Source organism: Dermochelys coriacea, chromosome 7 (genome assembly GCF_009764565.3).
Source record: "Dermochelys coriacea isolate rDerCor1 chromosome 7, rDerCor1.pri.v4, whole genome shotgun sequence".
Taxonomy (NCBI): domain Eukaryota; kingdom Metazoa; phylum Chordata; order Testudines; family Dermochelyidae; genus Dermochelys; species Dermochelys coriacea.
This window is the reverse complement of record NC_050074.1, coordinates 56850319-56871164: the sequence shown is the minus strand read 5'-3', so window position 1 is coordinate 56871164 and position 20846 is coordinate 56850319. Positions and strand designations below refer to the sequence as shown.

Sequence of the window (20846 nt, the reverse complement as noted above, 5' to 3'; positions counted from 1 at the left end):
GCATGTAGACACCTAAAAATGTTAGTGACAAAATGCATGGCTAAGATGTTTAGCTTGAAGCAGGCACCTTGCTTCTGCTGTCCTTCTTAGTGGTGTTTGGAAAGACTGACTTTTACTAATAAATAAAATAACACAATACTTAGCTTTGTATAGTTTCACACAAGCTGTGGGCTCAGACCTACAACTCTTACTCATGTGAGTAATCTTCACAAAGGTAGCTCTGTTGAAACAAGACTATTTCGGTGAGTTAAGGTTGCCAGATAAGGCCCTATATCCCAAAAGGATTTAAGTAATCCAGGGCAGCAGATGGTATATGGTATAAATTACAGGACTGTGCCAAGTCACTGTGTGACCGACTAAGTTAAAGGGTTCAGTCATGACAGAGAAATTCAGACAAGAAGAGAGAAGTTCTAAGTGGAAATCAGAAGTGGAGGAGAGAGTTGGAAGATACAAGATGGCAGCAGCTGCAGAGGAGAATGCTCTTGAACCAAAAGTAGGCAGATGGTGTAAAGCCAGTGCTAGATGAATAGAGAACGAAAAAGAGGAGAGAGACACCGTATTGACAGACAATGGAGGCTGTTCAAACTAAGAGATGGGAACACTGAACTGTACTGTATTCTGAGCCATTCACTGGAGTACAAAAATGCCCTCTCCCTAATGGATTTTACCCTCACTATCCAAGAGAAGTAGGGAACCATTATCCTCCTTTTACAGATGCAGTGTTGCCAGCTCTCGGGATTTTACCATAAGCCTCATGATATTTGGTTTATTTCTTAAAGTCTAGCTGCTGGAGTCAAGAGATTGCAAGAGATACTCAGATTTTATTCTTAAGAACTAACTTTCTAACTCTTGCGGTTGCTGAGAAAAACTCACAATTAGTGACCCAAGAACACTCTAAGGGTGTTCACTCAGAAACCAGATGACAAAATAAATCCAAACTATCATTTTATTAACATCTGTGACGGGGAAGGGTTAATCCTACATTCTGGGCTGAGGAAGCCACACCTCCTCAACTCTACTGAGCATGCTCCAAATGCACTAGTATAAAAGGGAGCAGCTCAGCTCTGTTGGGCGTGACCATGGGAGAGGAAGGAATCAAGCTGCAGGCTCCAGCCAAGGATCAGCCAAAGACCGAAGCCATGGGAACGGGAGACGCTGCAACCCAGGCAGGTGGGGTCAAGGTACCCACGGAGGCCCCATAGAGTCCAGAGTCGCTGGGGATAGCGCAGACCAGGGAATCTGGAGATAGCAGACACCCAGTGGGAACCATGGTAGGAAGCAGCCCAGGGGAATTAGATAGTGGCCCAGGTGATGAACTGGAATTTTGAGTCAGCGTGTTTTGGTCGGAACCCCCTGTTGACTTAGTGGCGCACACTCCCACCACTACCAGAGCCCTGGGCTGGGGCCTGATGGAGACGGAGGGCCCGGGCCCCCCTAGCCAGGCCACCACCACCCGCCCTTTTTGTGCATGCTGGCCCCTTTCCCCAACTGAGGCCACTGGGCCTTACTGCCCTATGGACTGGGGCGAATCTATTGACTTTGGCCACTCGGCCTTACTGCCCTGCTAACATGGGCAAATACATTTACTTGGGCCACTCGGCCTTACTGCCCTGCTAAGAGGGGTGAATCTATGGACTCTGGCCCGCTAGGTCTTACTGTGCTGCCAACTGGGGCAAATCTATTGACTTTGGCCATTAGGCCTCATTGCCCTACTAACAGGATTGAGTATATTGACTCTGGCTACGGAGGCATAGATGCAGGTTACATATGCCCCACCCCTACATCCTAAGGGACATGGGGCACACTTGCCCCGCACTGGAGGGGGTCTCTCCAACCCTGTCATGACATCTCATGATTTTTTAAAGCAGTCTCATCATTTTTGGAGTTGTGGCTCATGACTTCTGCGTACATGGGGCTGGCAATGCTGCAAATGGGGAATTCAGGCACAGGACAGATTATGCGACTTGCTTGTGCTTGTGCAGGAAGCCAGTGGCCTGAGGGACCAGTCTAGTGCCACATGCACTAGGCCAGTGGTTCTCAACCATTGTGGGCCACCTATACAGCTCTGTGTGTTATGTAGGCTGCATGCATACAATAGATACACTACCCACATGGCCCTGAGGATGTCACATGGGTCGCAGCTGTGTGCTGATTGGGCTGCAAGCAGCCCACGGGCTGAAAACCACTGCACTAGGCCACCCTTCCTTCCCAGTGGAGGGTGATATGGCTGTCTCTCGATACACACAGGACAGACAGCAGCATTCTGTTCTGGGATCTGAAGGGCTGGGGTTAGAATGGTAAATCTTCAAGAGTGGTGGACACAGGCTGGCTTGCAATCCATATCAGGCAAGCTGATACATGACTGTTATGAGGCTCTATAATCAGAAAGCTGATCGCGTTTTAATTAAAGAGATACTTCACTATCAATAGGAACTTGGAAACTGCAATCTCCACAAACACCTGACAGCTGGGCAGAGGTAAATAAAACATGCCCAACAATCACCAATTGCACATTTTTCCCCCCAGCCAAAAAACATCTTCTGGGAGAAGGAACTCCAGGGAAAGCAGAATGCAGGGCCTGGTAGTTTGTTCAGGGCTGCAGCTCTCTGATATGAAGAGGCCAGGTGTCTGTATATACGTATTAAGTACTTCCTCCTCTAGACAACTAATCCGATTAGCACTTTTAGGAAACTTGGAAATGTTATAATCCAAGGGGTCCCATTCATAAAATGTCTTGAGCTGTTTCTGCACAGAGGTCACATTCTTCCCACTAGAAAGAAAAAGCCCAGAACCGGACTCTCCTCCAATAGAGTCCCCCTCACCAGTTCACCGTCATTCACCCTCCTCAAGCGGACCACCCTCTTTCAATTCCCTCAAGGGAGGAGCAAGCCCAAAATACAAAGAATCAGCCCCTTCACGCACTGTAAAGAACCCACAGCCTGTCAGATTTGTAACTCTCTAGGACGGATACAGACAGGCTTCTATGTGCTCAGCACAGGAGCAAAACAAAATAAACCCAATAAAAAAAACTCACAAGATTTACTCATCTGCACTGATGGGGATGCAGGGATTAATGAATGTTGAGGTGGGTGGGACCAGTGGAGTGAGGTCACACTCCCCATCTGCCAATCCTGGAGTGCTCTGTCATGCATTGGCCCTGCCCCTTGTAATAAACAAACGGAACACAGCAGCGCTGGTGTAAGACTGATCTTTATTACCAGGCCCCAGCCACTTGACTCGAGTTGAAAGTCACAACAGACCAGTACCCTGTCACATGACGGACAAGGGTTACAGAAGCTCAACACCCGTCACCTGGCCAGGTTCAGCATCCACTTGCTGCAGTGGCTATTGTCACATCCCTCCCCCCCCCTTTTTTTTTTAAATCAAATGCAAACAGCACAGTATCAATAGAAAAGCCCCCAAGCGGACGCTACCACAGCTAAGTGCCACATCTGCTTTGTTCCCCTAATACCCTAGCAGCATCGAGCCCATGCAGCTTAAAAATAGGGTTGTGGAGAACAGAGCCCCCCCTTCTCCTCTCAGATCTACTTGTCATCTGCCCACGTTCACCACTTACAATGGTTTGCTTCGCAGGCAAACCTCCATTCATGCCTCACAGCAGGAATGCTCTTCGCCCAATCGGTAACCTAAGATAAATGTGTCGAGTAATAAGGAGAACCAGGATAGGCACACTGCCTGGGAGAAATTGACAAAATGGATGCTATTCCCGCTATGCTGCCGTACAAAGTGCCCGCCTAACAGTCTAAACTAGGTATTCTGGTGGCAGCAGTGTGTGAGGAGGGGAGGCATGTTCTGCCTCCTCCACTCAGTCCTCTTAGGCTCTAGGGGGGAATGGGTGTGAGTGGGCTGGGGGGGGCACAGCTTGGCTCTGGTGGGTACGGGGTGTGAGTGTCTGAGCTGAGGGGGCCCCATGGCTGGGCTCTGGGGGGAGCGGAGTGTCTGAACCACCACCCCCCCAGCTGGGCTCTAGGGGAAGAAGGGCGAGTGTCTGCCCCTGCCTTAGCTGGGCTCGAGGAGGGTCGGGGGGGAAGAGAGAAGAAAGGGGCAGAGAAGGAGGAACTGGATTGTCGTAGGGGTTTCTTTAACTCTCTACTCCTGGGAGAATTTTTGTGTGCGTCTGTGTTGTTACAGCCATACTCGCTGACGGGTATTTTTTAATAAATTACCAAAATAATTGAAACTGGCATGATTATATAGTATTATTTTGACAAATAAAATTGGCAGAATTTTAAATTATTATGTGCAGAATTCCCCCAGGAGTGACCTCTCTCTCTCTCTCTCACAATAGCACGGAGCTCCCCACAAGCAGCAAGGACTGAAAACAGCCCTGCTCGTGCTGGAGTGCCGAGGTGCCTCCGCTTTAGAAGAGCAGGCACCTAGAGACTACAGCGATAAGGGGCATACAAGGAGAGAGATGGGTCTGGAACTGATCATCAGCTGCATGAGATGGTCCAACTTCAGCCTTCCTGCAGGGTTTGCGGGGGGAACGGCTGCATTGAGACACACACACACCGCAGAAATGGCACATTAAGAAATGTGGAGGGGGGAGCATCATCAGGAGAAGGGGATGTGAATAAAGCAGGAATGCGCACAGGCCTGATGAGGAAAAGAATTGTGTTTAGGAGACTGGGGTATAGAAATTGGGGAACCCTTTTCCCAAGTCTCTGAGCTCAAGGATTTCTCCCCCATGCCCTTCAGGGAACCTTCTGAGCACAGATGCCCAAGCCAGCATACGGCCACAGAACCTGTAAGGACCAATGAGAGTTGGAGTCAAGACACCTACCAATGAGAATTCTTGACATGAGTCTTGTCTCATGCCGCTCACTCATTCCTGCAAGCAGTATTGTGACATACACATTAACTGTAGTGATGACTGGTTGAGCTCATTCTGACCCACATAAGCTATTCAAGTGATGTGGCCCTGTCTGTTGTCTTATATAAAATCATAATATAAGCCATGACCACTCGGTGTGGCAATCTCTCCCCCTTTAGTGCTGGCTAGGCTGCCTAATGGTTACAAGCTACTACAAAGTTAGCTAAGTGAGCAGGGATTTTTAGCTCAGGCAATGGAGGCTCATGTATTAGGATCCAGAGGTCTCAGGTTCGATCCCCATTGCTGACAACCCACCCAGGAGCACTGGCGTTAAACATCCACAATTGTTAACTGAATTGAATTACAACCAAACTTTGAGGGAGCCTCTGCACATGAGACAACAATGATTTAACTATACAGAAAATGTGAAGAAGCTACATTATCCCATTAAGATTGATGAGGACAAAAAAGTGACAGTGAGGGCTAAATCTCAAATGATCCATTTTTATAAATGACTGAGTTCAAACTAATTAACACATCTACTTGTAAGTGTTGTGGAACATTCATTCTGTACTCAACGAGTAAGGGCTGTAAATTTGGGGAGGATATTCTAGTTTTCATACATGACGAAGAAGCTGAATCTCGGTTTAAGTGCAAAAGCTGAGCTCAGTCGCAGAGTCCAATCCTCCTCTGATTGGAATAAGCAGTAAAACTGCCCATGCATCCGATGAAGTGAGCTGTAGCTCACGAAAGCTTATGCTCTAATAAATTTGTTAGTCTCTAAGGTGCCACAAGTACTCCTTTTCTTTTTGCGAATACAGACTAACACGGCTGCTACTCTGAAACCATGCATTTCAATGGCTGCAGGATCATGCCCATCCTTAGCAAATGAGATTGAGGGGCTGCTTCTTCAGATCTACTCTTGCAATAAAGCCTATGTAAATAAGGCATTGTCTCTCATATTAACTGCACTTACCTGTAGTATGTCTTATATTCTCATTCAAATGATTTGTTAAATCAATAGTTCTGTCTATCTGAAACAGCTTCAAATCCTCTTCATCTAAAGCAATATCTCCCCAGAAGGCAGCTGGAGACAAAGGCAAAATAAATTACAGTTAGTTCAGCTCTGTTTTGGAAGACAATTGTCAGTCCTATAAAAGACTGTATATGGTCTACATTGCAACCAGAATTACCCCTGTGGACTGAAAGATGGTAGGGACTGGGAAAAGGTTATAAATGACACTAGCGTTTCAAATGAGGCTGGAACCATCAGACTAATGGAGGCCAGATACAATGTTTAAATTAAGCCACTTTTGCTGAATAACCAGAATGGAGTCAAAGGAACTGAATAGCTAGGATTCTTCATGCCCTCCTTTGTTTTATTGCTGGCTCCAAACCAGGGGCTTAAGTGGTACAATTCGCCCTTTATCCGCATCTCACTCTACAACTGGGGCAATTAACCGGCATTTCCCCCAGCTAAAAAGGGAAAATGTCAGCCAGTTTGCAGCTCAGATTTAGATTTGAACTGTGTGTTAACAACTTGCACCAGATACTGTAAAGTGGAGTTTTGTAGGGGGAGTTTTGTAATTGGGTCCAGCTTGCAATTTCTAGAGTTTTAATTCTGTTAAAAGCCTGGAGTTTAAGACAGGTGCCATAAAAATAATAAAACAGGACAGATCCCTCAACGTTTGTGACATGGAGAAATAAAGCCTATGAAATCCTTTCCATGGAAAAAATGACAGCCAGATTAGAATCAAGATGACTTTGTGATGTACAGTTACCATTTTTGGAATTTCAACAAAAGAAACACACAAATAATGAGAAGAGGTTGATCAAACATAAATAGCTTTTTTAAAGAGAACACAGGTTTTGAATAAGATTTGTTAGTACTTGCATGGAAAGTTTGTGTATGTTAATGATAAAACAAAAGGTTAAATAAGAAAATAATGAGGCAAATTCATCCCAGCTGTAATTCCACTAAAGTCAAAAAGTTATACAAGGGGTGAACTTAACTTGCTGTCACTAGAAAGGCTTGATTCTCCCCCACCACCACCATCATTGAAAAAGGTTCCCTGCAGCATGGGAAACACAAACAACCAAACTGTGCTAGTGCCCAAAGCATAGGCACTGGAGCACCCACGGGGAAAAGTTAGTGGGTGCTCTGCACCCACCAACAGCCAAGCTCCCCTCCCCTTCTGCCCCACATCCTCCTCCCCAAACGTGCCATGTCCCTGCTCCTCCGCCTACCTCCCAGCACTTCCTGCCCAGCTGCCGCCAAACAGCTGTTTGCACACTCGGGGTGCGGGGCGGGGAGGAGGAGGAGCGGGAATGTGGTGCTCTCGGGGGAGGAGGTTGGGAGGAGGTGGGGCTGGGGCAGGGATTTGGGGAAGGAGTTGGAATAGGGGCAGGGAGGAAGCGGGGACTTGGGAGAAGGGGTTGGAATAGGGGCAGGGAAGGGGTAGGAAGAGGCGGGGCCTCATGGAAGGGGTGGAGTGGAGGCAGGGCCAGGGGCAAAGCGAGGGGTTGAGCACCCATGGAAAAGAGGGGAAGTCAGTGCCTATGGCCCAGAGGACATCATACTTAACTGACTACTCCAGCTTTGCTGCCAAGACCACATGAAATGCAAAAAGGACCCCAATATTAGAATGAGTGAAAAGATGTATAGAAAAAAGTTTAGTTTTTTAAATATATGATGTTAACTTGGGTAAGGGATTTCCCCCCAAATACAATTTTTATATTTTAAATCTTCCTTTAAAATGTAATTGGCAGGGAAAAAAGCCACACAGCTGAAAATAAAGTGAATTTCCTGACCCATCAGAATAGCCAAGGAACAAAAGGACAGAAATCCTGCAACAGGACACAGAAATGAGTGACTGACTACTTGATTAACAAACAGGAGCTGTTCACATCTGTATAGCCCCTTCCATCCCAAAGCCCTTAAACTTGCACACAGCTACTTCTGGGGCAGAGGGCAGCAACGAAAAACTTCTCAGCGGGAGGAGAAGCCATTCTGTCCAAATCCCTTCTTATAGGAAAGTCCCACAGAGCAGAGAGGACTGCAGCTTTTAGAGACTCAAATGAGACACCCCAACCCCCTATGCTGCGTGAAGCTCAATTGCTCCAGAAGGAGATGTCGTCGTCTTGTCCCCTGTTTAGATTTGAACCTGTGACTGCACTGAGTCTAGGACCAACTCCAGCTCTCACTGATGTCAGTGGGGCTATACTTGTAAGGCAAACAGAAGTTGGCCGCTGGCGATTAGACCATTAAGCTAACCCTCCCCTCTTAATCAAAGGGAAATTTAACTGCACTATGGGTGGTAGTTGGCCTCTGCACCAGCTGCCCTGTAAGCTGAGACGACCAAAAGCTATCCCCAAAGGAGATGCTCTCTCTCTCCCCATTATCATGAACCACCAGACACAGCATCCCAGTTTGCCGCCTTCCCTCAGCCAAAATCATCTCAGACTCCACCCTGTGGAGCTGCCAAGCATTTCCTGACTCAGCCACAGATTCGCTGTGCGAGTTCCTTCACCTGTGTCCCAGGTCCTGCCCTCTCGCACTGTAATACTGTGATAACGAGACATTTTTCAGCCAGCACGAGAGAGAATATAAATATTTTCCACTGGTTTCTCACACTTTTTTGTTTGTTTCATTCAAAAATTTTCCTGCAATTTTTCATTTCTGAGTAAATGATTCAATATGAAAGTTGTCAGGGGGTTGGCCCTCTCCTGGCCCTTTTTCCAATGGAGAAAAGGGGAAGAGACCAAGGTGTGGGACAGGGGGGAGGAACTAAAAAAAAACAAATAAACCTGAGAACAAATTTTTGTTTCCAAACAAAATGACAATGTAATTAGTCGAGAAATCAAGTTAAGGAAACCAAAATTTCAGTGAGTGTTTCAAAAAAAAAAAAAAAAAAAAAAAAAAAAAAAAAAAAAAATTTCATCTCTGCTCCTTTCCTTTGTAAGCTACATACCAAAACTCAATCAAATGGGTCACAAGCAATAGAATCCCATTTACATCATTTGCTAGTCATTATTATTTGTGTTTCAGTGGTACCTAGGAATGCCAGTCATGGCCCACGACCCCTGGTGCTAGGTGCTGTACAAACACAGAACAAAAAAAGACAACCTCTGTCCCAAAGAGCTGACACGCTAAGTAAATTCAACCCAATGCCTAGCACAGCATAAGTAACGTGTAAACAGCTAGAACAGTGTCAAATCACAGCCAGTCAAGCAAGCTTCGCTGCAAGGCCAACAAGCAGAGCTAGCTGGAACTTACAGAAAATTTTGAAGTTTCTCCTCGTAACATAGATCAGCCCACAAAGTCAGACATTATGAACAGAGTGAATGTCCATCCTCAGGATGAAGGGCTGGATCCCAGCATCATCAAAGCACTGGCCACACGAGCTTTCGGCACAGCACACACACCCCCGCAGTGCTCCCAGATGATTCGCACAATGCAGCTCAGCAATCCATCCTCTTGTAGTCCTGCCATCCTAGGACAGATCAACGGCCCATCCCATCAGGTATCTCCTCTCTCCGACAGTAAAGAACAATGCATGCTTCACAGAAAGTCAACAACTACAAAATACAGCTATTCTATTTAGATGGTCAGATCTCTGGGGGAGGGGCCCCAATCCCTAACTGAGGCCTTTCCTGTCCCCAACTGGTAATTAGCTTATTCCACAAAAGAGTAAGTGGATGAAGGATGGGCTTGTAGCCAAACCTCTAGACAAGAACTGGGGAGACCTGGGTTCAATTCCCAGCTCTACCACAGACTTCTAGCATGACCTCAGGCAAGTCATTTTAATCCAGGTGCCTTAATTCCTCATCTGCATAATGGAGCCAATAATTCTGTCTAGTCTGTTTACCCTGTGTTACCTCCCTGATAACGACGGTCAGGATCTATGTTTGTACAGCGCCTACCACAGTGAAACAGCCTCCATCTCAGCTGGGGTCTCTACTGAGCACAAAGGAAGAAAGCAAGATGTCTAGCCTTTGCAACATGTGTCTTACATACTGTTCTGGCAGAAACTGTGATTCATATAAATTGTTCATCTTTTTTGGAGTGTCACTAAATCACTTGGAAGAGTCCAACATCCTGCATTAGAGAGTTCCACAGGGGAGTTCTTATGCCACAAAAAAGACATTCCTTGTGCTCCAGGTCTCCTCTCCTTAGCTATTCTTAGTATTTGTTTGTTTCAATTTACTCTGCTGCACTACTTCAAAACCCCAAACAATTTTCTTTTATCTACTTGAAATTGCCTTTCAATTACAGCAAGTGCCCTCATTCTTTGTTTATAGGAGCTCCTGGGGAGCCTAGTCCACGACACTCTTTATTTTAATACCCCCTCCTCACTTACATGGGCACTTTCATCCATACAGCTCAAAAAGTATCATCCCCATTTTACAGATGGGGAAACTGAGGCTAAGGTCTTGCCCAAAGTCACATAGCAGGGTTAGTGTCAAGAATAGAACCCAGGCCCTCTGACTCCCAATCCCTATCCACTGAACCACAGTTTTATTCATCTCTACTCTATTTCCATCCTCTTTTCTAACCAAACAACCCTATCTTTCCCACTAATTTCACAAAACATATGGAAGCCCCTATTGGCTCCAATTATTTTCATAGTCTCTTTCTCAAGAACTTTCCTATTTCTGCTGTGTGTTATTTTGTCTCTTAGAGGAGGCAATCAGCACCAATCACAAGATTCAAGATGAGGCCAGGCCATGGATTTACATAACACTGCTATTTTCCATGTTATTCTATATCCCCAGGCAGGAAGTTCCTCCAGCCCCAGCGAAGGAATTTGTTTTGCTCTGAAGTCGTGCATGATTCTGAAAGATGGCCTGTGACAAAAGCAGAATTGCTCCAACATTTATTTCCAGTCCCTCTTCTGTTTGTTCAGGCATTTGCAGGGAGCTGTCCCTGAGTACAGGCCAGGTCCTTTTTTCTAAGAGGTTACAACAAGTTCCAAACTTGTCAGCACACGAATTGTATGAAGCATCCCAAAAGCACCCAAAAATTCTTGCTTTAAATTTAACAGGAAGATTTCCCAAGAAATTCAGAGAGCAAAACAGCAGACTAAAAGAAGCTTATAAACCCACATCTCTCAAACTGACTTTTTGCCAAGAGCAGGCTCCAAATTACACACAGGTACAGACTACAATATTAATTGCAACAATGTACTAGCTTTTGTTTAAAAAAAAAAGAAAAAGAAAAAACTTCTAACCTGCAATCAATTCATGTGGATTCCAATTTAAGCCAGGTGACATGAGATAATTAAGCTTTTTTCTTCCCAGCTTTTCAAGCAGTATCCTTTTTTGGTAGAGGTCTCCGTCTGAACATGTTCTACACATTTATTCATACCTTCATTGTGTGCAGCACTCAATGGCAGTATCACACCTGGCATAGGCTGCAGCGATGCTGCACTAATGGAAGATGAAAATAAATCTTCCTATTCAGGGAAAAGCAGAGCTGTTTCCCCATAAGTTTCACTCACAAGCAGTGATGCCAAAGCATGTGAGTTCCTTAACATCCCATACTTTACTCACAGTAACTAACATGCATGGCTCTTAACCAGTTTCAATCCCAAGCTACATCATCAGAACAAGAAGCTTTTCTAGCTTGTCATTCCACTTCCTCTGCCCCTGCAATCGGTAACCAGCACTTGTTGGTTAACAGAACATACCTCTCTGGCCCTTTCTGTTTTTCCTGTTGGCCTTTTCTTCTGCAACTGTTTTGAGTGAGAAAGTTTGCTTTTTAAGTAGTGCAGGTTGGAATTTTTAATGAGTTTTCCTCAACAAATTTTCAACAGCTATTTTTTTTCTTTTTTTGTGAAGAATTGTGCCTCATATTTAAAAAAAAATCATTTTTCCCCCCAAACCATTAACAGAATTGCTCATTTACCTAGAAACAGGTTTTTGATAGAGGAAACATTTTGATAAAGTCTGAAAGTTTCAACAAACCACAAAAAAAAAAAAAGGAAAAAAAGAAAAATAGGTCAGATTCAGACACTTCATAATAAATACAGCTTCATAGTTACAGGGGTTTGGGGTTTTTTTGCAAAAGTAGAAGTGTTTGCACAACTGTCTGGGAATCTAAGACCATGACTACATGACAGCTTAAGTCAGAGATGGGCAAACTAAGGCCTGGCTCTTGAGCTCCTAGCTGGGAACGCTAGCCCCGGCCCCTCCCCTGCTGTCCCCCCACCCCGGAGCCTCAGCTTGCTGCACCATCCACGCTCTGGCCCACCACTCCTGCCTGGCAGCGCGGCGGTGTGGCTGGCTCCAGCCAAGCTGCGAGCTCCTGTTGCTCTGAGCAGCATGGTAAGGGGGTGGGGAGTGGGGTTGGATAAGGGTCAGAGGGCTCCAGGGGGCAGTCAGGGGACAGGGAGGCGGTTGGATAGGTGTGGGAGTCCCTAGGGGCCTGTCAGGGGATGGGGTATGATAGGGGTCAGGGCAGTCAGGGGACAGGGGGGCTTGGATAGGGGGTGGGGTCCTGGGGGGGCATTTAGGGGCGAGGGATCCTGGGAGGGGGCAGTCAGGGGACAAGGAGCAGGGAGGTTGGATGGGGGCGGTCAGGGGACGGGGAACAGGTGGGGTTGGATAGGCATGGGAGTCCCAGGGGGCCTGTCAGGGGGCAGGGGTGTGGATAGAGGTCAGGGCAGTCACGGAGCATTGCGGGGGGATGGATGGGGGGGTTCCAGGAGGGGGCAGTCAGGGGACAAAGAGCAGGTGGGGGGGTTGGATGGATCGGGTGTTCTCAGGGGAGCAGTCGGGATGGGAAGTGGAAGGGGTAGATGGGGGCAGGGGCCAGGCTGTTTGGGGAGGGACTCCATACAGCTTCGCAACCCCGATGTGGCCCTCGGGCCAAAAAGTTTGCCCACTCCTGGCTTAAGTGGACATAAGTTACCTCACTCAGGAGTGTGAATTAGCCACCTCCAAGCAATATAACTCATGCCAACTTAAGCGCCAGTGTGGACAGCACTCTGCTGGCGGAAGAGCTTCTTCATCACGCCCACATAGCTACTGCCGCTCGTGGGGGCTGGAGTAATTAAGCCGATGGGAGAGCTCTCTGCTGTCAGCTTAAAGCAGCTACACTAGAGAGCTTACAGCAAAGCAGCTGTGCCACTATATGCATCCGATGAAGTGAGCTGTAGCTCACGAAAGCTTATGCTCTAATAAATTTGTTAGTCTCTAAGGTGCCACAAGTACTCCTTTTCTTTTTGCGAATACAGACTAACACGGCTGCTACTATGAAACCTGTGCCACTATAAGCTCTCTAGTGTAATTGTCACCTCAGATTTCCTTCCTGCAGTTTACAGACTTTTCGGTCATTCAATCAGGGAGCAAACACACTAAATGTCACTCAAGTGACCAGTCACACACACTATGAGCCACACAGGTTTCAGAGTAGCAGCCGTATTAGTCTGTATTCGCAAAAAGAAAAGGAGGACGTGTGGCACCTTAGAGACTAACAAATTTATTTGAGCATAAGCTTTCGTGAGCTACAGCTCACTTCATCGGATGCATTTGGTGGAAAATACAGAGCAGAGATTTATATACACACACACAGAACATGAAACAATGGATTTTATCAATCTCCCCTCTGTATTTTCCACCAAATGCATCCGATGAAGTGAGCTGTAGCTCACGAAAGCTTATGCTCAAATAAATTTGTTAGTCTCTAAGGTGCCACAAGTACTCCTTTTCTTTTTGCGAATACAGACTAACACAGCTGCTACTCTGAAAACTGTAAGGAGAGTGATCACTTAAGATGAGCCATCACCAGCAGCGGGGGGGGGGGGAAACCTTTCATGGTGACAAGCAAGGTAGGCTATTTCCAGCCGTTAACAAGAACATCTGAGGAACAGAGGGGGGTGGGGTGGGGGGGGAGAAATAACATGGGGAAATAGTTTTACTTTGTAAAAAAAGAAAAGGAGTACTTGTGGCACCTTAGAGACTAACAAATTTATTTGAGCATAAGCTTTCGTGAGCCTCAGATGTTCTTGTTAACTGCTGGAAATAGCCTACCTTGCTTGTCACCATGAAAGGTTTTCCTCCTCTTCCCCCCCCCCCCCCCGCTGGTGATGGCTCATCTTAAGTGATCACTCTCCTTACAGTGTGTATGATAAAGGTCTCAAGTGCCAGGGCAGTGCTGTGTGCATCAGAGCATGCTGCCTCTCTAGAGTTTCAGCACCTCACAGCTGCAGCAGGCTCCTCATTCAAAACATTGCATCTTAGTTGATAGAGCACTGGAATGGGACTCAAGAGTCGGTCTGTGTTACACAGGAGGTCGGACCAGGTGATCACAATGGCTCTGGAATTTATTCCTGGCTCTGCCACTGAACTGCTGTGAGACCTTGGGCATATCAGTGTCCCTATCTGTAACATGGGGATAATGATATGCAAGCACTTTGAGAGCTAGTGACAAAAGCGCCGTAAGAACTTGGTGGTTATTATTGATGTACACTCCAGTGCAATTTCTTTGGCAGAAACAGGTCTAAAGGAGATAGTGAGAGCAGGATTTAATTGCAGTGGACTTTTCAGCATTAATTTCACCCCATACACAGATATATATTGTGCACCTGTCAATTAAAAATCAGTCATGCGTACCACCAATACAACTCCCCCGCCCAAAACTTCAAATAAGTGGCAAAAAAACAAACACACTTTGAACTCATCTCTCATTTCTAGAGGTGGTGGCCCCAGAGCAGAACGGTGCAAGCAAAGATTGTCATGCCATTGCTTATGCTACCCCTGCTGTGTGTGTTACAGGGGTTTATATAAAGGAGGTCCCTGCTTATGTGGGTGTATGTACATGGCCAATATAAAGAGTGCCATCGACTGGCACATAACATTGTTCATAAGTATGTCAGACCAATCAAGTTAGTGTGGTGCACAGCAATTGGCTTCCATTATACAGCTCTTAATACTATGGACAAATAAAGGACAAACATTTTCAGGGCTGTCACTATCTTTCACTAGTGCTAATCCTCTTGCATTTTTTAAAATAAACTAGCAACTAAGACAGCCCTTTGCCAAGGGCCTCCACGTGTCACGAGTGTGTTGGTCACTCACTGAACCAAAGCACCCAGCTCATATTTCTGCTGATGATCTGTGCAAACGCCACCAACTCAGGAATAAGAGAACAAGGATTTTGGATGAGTGGGCTGAAAAATTCCCCTGATTTAAAAAAAAAACAAACCCCAAAAAGCAATCACTGTGCAGGCAGGAAGAATAAAGCCCAAAAATAAGTCAGCTAAGGGCCCAAGAAACCTGCTGAAAAAGGAGGACACCAAATGAGTACTTTGGAACCAAAAAGGCCAGACGCTGAGCTTCCTCAACTCCCTCTGAGTTGACTGGACGTGGTGGGTGCACAGCATGGCTGTTCAGTGCTCAAGCATAGAGAGAGGGAGCAAAGAGAATGCTACATTCAGGCATTATTCCGTCTCCACATAGACTGTGCTCTCTCATCATGCACTTCCGAATGTGGAGATCTCTAAATTCCCATACATAATCCTACTACAACGCCCCCTACTGGGAAACTATTTATCCTAACACCACAGGATCAGGCTGGAATTAGCATTCATTCCAGTTGGCACTCGATAAAACACTTTTGTGAAAGATGACAATGCGTTAATGAACGAGCCTCTCATGCCTGGATTTGTCCAATGCTGCGATCAGGCATCTGAGGATATACAATGACCCGCTTTAAGGAACAATACATGCTCTCCCCTGGCTGAATGCTGTGTTATTTTAGCTGAGAACGGCGCTATTCAGTGGCATGGATTATATTGTCTGCCATCATTAGGTTAGCAGAAAGAAGATCTAGGCCTTTTTAATATTCAGAACTTTCCTGCTGCTTGCTGCCTCTTAGTCTTTACAGACATGAAAAAGGAAGAAGGATTCTTGTGAATCGTCGTGACTCCAGTCCGGTCAACTACATAATCCATTCCAGGGTGTGGTGAGCAAGTTTAGAAGGGTTTAGAAAGTGCTGAGAGCCCATATTGTACTCGGGAAAGCAACTCCCCCCACAGACTCCAATGACTGACCACTTGCACTGTGGCTTCTTTGTAAGAACCAACATTACTATAATATGTCCACACACTTTGGTATGACAGCTCAAAGTTTAGGGCTTGTCTTCAAACAATTATACAGCAGCAAACTAGGGTGTGAATCTAGTCCACACTAGCTTACTGTGTTGTAACCGTCCAGGAGCACCCTACTGACACATGCCTGCTAACAGTTTGTTAGCTAGGACTAGATCAAGGTGCTCTAACAAACAGTCAATGAGCATCAGACAGGTACAGGGGGACTGCTAGTCCGTAACAGGCTACTGTAGGCTAGATTTGCATCCCAGCTTGCAGCGGTCTGATTAGGGTAGACAAGCCCTAAGTGAAGTGGGGTGGCTCAATGGTTTAAGCATCAGGTTGAATGTCCAATCATAGAATCATGGAATATAAGGGTTGGAAGGGACCTCAGGAGGTCATCTAGTCCAACCCCCTGCTCAAAGCAGGACCAATCCCCAATTTCTGCCCCAGATCCCCTCAAGGATTGAACTCACAACCCTGGGTATAGCAAGCCAATGTTCAAACCACTGAGCTATCCCTCCCCCCATTAATCACAGGCTCAGATCGCAACTGGGTTAACTCACTGCTTCATTCTTCCAAGTCTATGCAACTTACTTTTCAGAACTAAAAACTCCTCTTCCCTGGGTGAACGTTCAATGCCCAGTGATATCTTTCATAAGAACAAGGATTTGGACCTGGCCTCCTTGGCCAAAACGTCGTTTCCCCTTCACTGTCAGACAATGTGCTGATTGCCAGCCTTCATCAAGCTGGCAGTGCACGCAGGAAGTTTTAAAAGGGCTTTGGGATGAAGGTACCATTGACATGCCAAAGTGTCTATTTAAATTGGTCCCTCCCTACCGCTATCTTCATGGCATACCCTAAATCAACAGTTTGATTTGGAAAGCTTGGCATCTTATGGATGAAAGGTAAAACCCAGGCTCCGGATCAAACTGAAAAAAGTCTCCATCCCTCTGTTCATACACGTCTCTCCGTGTGGTACCCCCTTAGCATTTAGGGAAGTAGTTTGCATTTAAAGGATTATAAAAAATGAATTTGTGTTTGATTGCATTGACTTAACGGGTCCACAGGCGACAATATCCTCCTTCGAACACCCAACCTTGATCAGACTACAGGTCTCACCTCTTGTATTACATGGGACCACAAGTCTTGCAGCTGGCACTCTCAGTCTGTAGGTGCAGGGGAACTGTCTGTATATGGGGCTAGCCTGCTGTCTTGGTTACATGCAGTTAAATGCCACACAGAAGTCAACTGATTCCAGAAAGATCTGAAAACCTCCTTCAAAGCCAGCTTTCTTGGAAGAAGTGCCCACTTTAGGATTTGTTAAACGAATTATACTTCAACTACCTAAATCACCACTTAGTCTAACCTACCCACAAGAAGAAATGTGAAGACTACAATTTGCATTAAGCTCACATTACTTTGTCCCCCTCCTGGCCTAGGTAACTACACTTGATCTTTGGAACATTTAGTGTCGGCCTAGCATCCAGGGACTTTAAAATGTTCTTTTCTGCAGTGTATCAGAGTCAGGCTCTACCATCCATCACTATAATAAGGCACAGCAAACGAAAGCCACGTACTGCCACTGCGCCCATATTACCAATGCAGGCTAGGGCTGTTGCAGCCAATTAATCTAAAGCCTCAGCCTGCTGTAGATCTTCTGGTTCCTGCAATCTCAGACATATTCATTCACTTACTGATTTCAATAGAGAAACAAAACCTCCAGGGTTGCATCCCCAGAGGTTACTAGGCAGGAGCCAGCCCTTTCCCATCATACGGACACAGTGCATAAACTCCTAGCTGCATAGTGAGGCATTTATGTCTAAATATAAATAACCAGTTAGTAGGCTGAAAAAACTGCTTTTGGAGGAGACGGGTGTGAATCTCCATTCCAAGCCAGCCACAAATGTACTGACACAGAACTAGAGATGGAACTTTGAGGGCAAAACCCAGAGGTGGGGAGGCTGGAGAGAGACAAAAACTGGACACAACTTGTCAGCTTGGTCTGCACTTTTATTTATACGTTTCCCTTTCTTTCGAACTAAATCCCAGAGAGAAACTCCAGGCAGGCTCCGATCCTGCCCCAAGTGGATAGAGAAGGTTACACAACACCCTGCACACCACAACGGGCAGGACGTGCACAGCTCTGAAATGCCTCGTTTGTCACAGCCTTTGAAACAGTCTTACAAGGCAAACCAAGCTTCTGGAGCCCGTAGCTCCCTAGCTCCCACAGTCCTTTTTCATCAGTAGATCTCAGAGTGCTTTGCAAACAAGGTCAGCATCATACTCCCCATTTTACAGACAAGGAAACAGGCACACTGAGGGGATTTGCCCAAGGTCACCCAGAAAGTCAGCGGCAGAGCTGGAAATGAAAGTTTCCTGCATCCCAGTCCAGCCTCCCACCGCTACCCTTCAATTCACCTCAAAAAGCCAAGGGAGCTTTCTTCAGGAACAACATGACGTTATGAAAGTTAAATGAGAGTCCAGGGGCTAGAGCACTGGGTTGGGACTCATAAGTTCTGGGTTCTATTCTGGGCTCCCCACCTGTACAAGGAGGATAACAGCACTGGCCTACTTCCCAGGAGACAGATGCTAAAGACTGTAAGGTGCTCAGATACTATGGGAACGGAAGCCAGATGAAGATCAAAGATAAACGGCCTTTGGGAACCATCTACATGAGATGCACCATAAATAAATACAGATTGTTATTAGACAAAGAGGCAATACCCTTCCTAACTCTCCACTTAGTCTTCACAATGCCCTTTCCCCCAAGGAAGCTGGAGATTTACATTCAAAGCTCCGGTTTCAGAGTAGCAGCTGTGTTAGTCTGTATCCGCAAGAAGAACAGGAATACTTGTGGCACCTTGGAGACTAACAAATTTATTAGCACATAAGCTTTCGTGGGCTATGGCCTACTTCATCGGGTGCATAGAATGGAACATATAGTAATAGACAGACAGACAGACAGATATAGATACACACAGACACATACAGATAAATTGGAAGTTACCATACAAACTGTGAGAGGCTAATTAGTTAAGATGAGCTATTATCAGCAGGAGAAAAAATTTTTATAGTGATAATCAAGATGGTCCATTTAGACAGTTGACAAGAAGGTGTGAGGATACTTAAGTTAAGAAAATAGATTCAATATGTGTAATGACCCGGCCATTCCCAGTCACTATTCAAACCCAAGTTAATGGTATCTAGTTTGCATATATAGTTTACACTACGGTGCTAATAAGCGATGGTTACATAACCACCACCCTATACCGGAAACCTACTGACCGCTATGCCTACCTACATGCCTCCAGCTTTCATCCAGATCACACCACATGATCCATTGTCTACAGCCAAACTCTACGATACAACCGCATTTGCTCCAACCCCTCAGACAGAGACAAACACCTACAAGATCTCTATCATGCATTCTTACAACTACAATACCCACCTGCTGAAGTGAAGAAACAGATTGACAGAGCCAGAAGAGTACCCAGAAGTCACCTATTACAGGACAGGCCCAGCAAAGAAAATAACAGAACGCCACTAGCTGTCACATTCAGCCCCCAACTAAAACCTCTCCAGCGCATCATCGAAGTCTTACAACCTATCCTGAAAAATTATCCCTCACACTCAAATTGTGGGAGACAAACCAGTCCTTGCTTACAGACAGCCCCCCAACCTGAAACAAATACTCACCAGCAACCGCACACCACACAACAAAAACACTAACCCAGGAACCTATCCTTGCAACAAAGCCTGTTGCCAGCTCTGTCCACATATTTATTCAAGTGACACCATCATATGACCTAATCAAATTCGCCACACCATCAGGAGCTTGTTCATCTGCACATCTACCAATGTGATATATGCCATCATGTGCCAGCAATGCCCCTCTGACATGTACATTGGCCAAACCAGATAGTCTCTATGCAAAAGAATAAATGGACACAAATCTGACATCAGGAATCAGAACATTAAAAAACCAGTAGGAGAACACTTCAACCTCTGTGGCCACTAAATAAAAGATTTAAGCGTGGCAATTTTGCAATAGAAAAGCTTCAAAAACAGACTCCAAGGAGAAACTGCTGAGCTTCAATTAACATGCAAACTAGATACCATTAACTTGGGTTTGAGTAGTGACTGGGAGTGGCTGGGTCATTACACATACTGAATCTATTTCCTTAAATTAAGTATCCTCACACCTTCTTGTCAACTGTCTAAATGGGCCATCTTGATTATCACTACAAAAATTTTTTTCTCCTGCTGATAATAGCTCATCTTAACTAATTAGCCTCTCACAGTTCGTATGGTAACTTCCAACTTATCTGTGTGTATTATATACATCTCTTACTATATGTTCTATTCAAAGCTCCTTATTCACTACTCTGCTCACTGGGAGAGAGGATGCGGTGACTTGTGAAATACTGCATCCCTTTGACTGTCCTTTAAGACCAGAAGACAGCATGTTCTGGGCAATTAAAGCCAAGGATGTATTTGTCAATTAATTACAGACAATCATCCCACAAGCCCCATCAGGCACTCTCCATCACTTCTGCAGCTCGGTATAGTTTTAATTAATTTTTCTTTTAGCAATTTGAGGGAAGAATGATATTGCTGCAAAAACACCTAGTACATTAAATTGATTTCCTGGTTTATAGCTTTCCCTCCTCCCTCCTCCCTGCCCCCGTCCCCAGCTCTGCCTGATTTGTGGCCCTTCACTACACGGCATTTGTTCTATGCTAATGTAATCCAATGCCTCAAGTGACAACCACTTCAAGTTTGACTTTTCTGAATAACAAGGTGGGGGAGGTAATATCTTTTATTGGACCAACTTCTGTTGATGACAGACAAGTTTATCCAGAGCTCTTCAAGCCTGGGAAATGTGCTCAGTGTCACAGCTAAATACAAGGTAGAACAGA

The 20846-nt window shown here is 45.6% G+C and overlaps 1 protein-coding gene across 1 annotated transcript in view; it reads right to left on the bottom strand.

Moving 5' to 3' along the window:
- The window catches only part of TLL2 (tolloid like 2), a 185566-nt gene that overhangs the window by 122372 nt on the left and 42348 nt on the right, over nucleotides 1-20846 (bottom strand). Inside the window, exon 2 of the mRNA XM_038409421.2 lies at nucleotides 5811-5921. Within this exon, the coding sequence (XP_038265349.1) occupies nucleotides 5811-5921 (111 nt within the window). The remainder of the gene's footprint in view (nucleotides 1-5810; nucleotides 5922-20846) is intronic.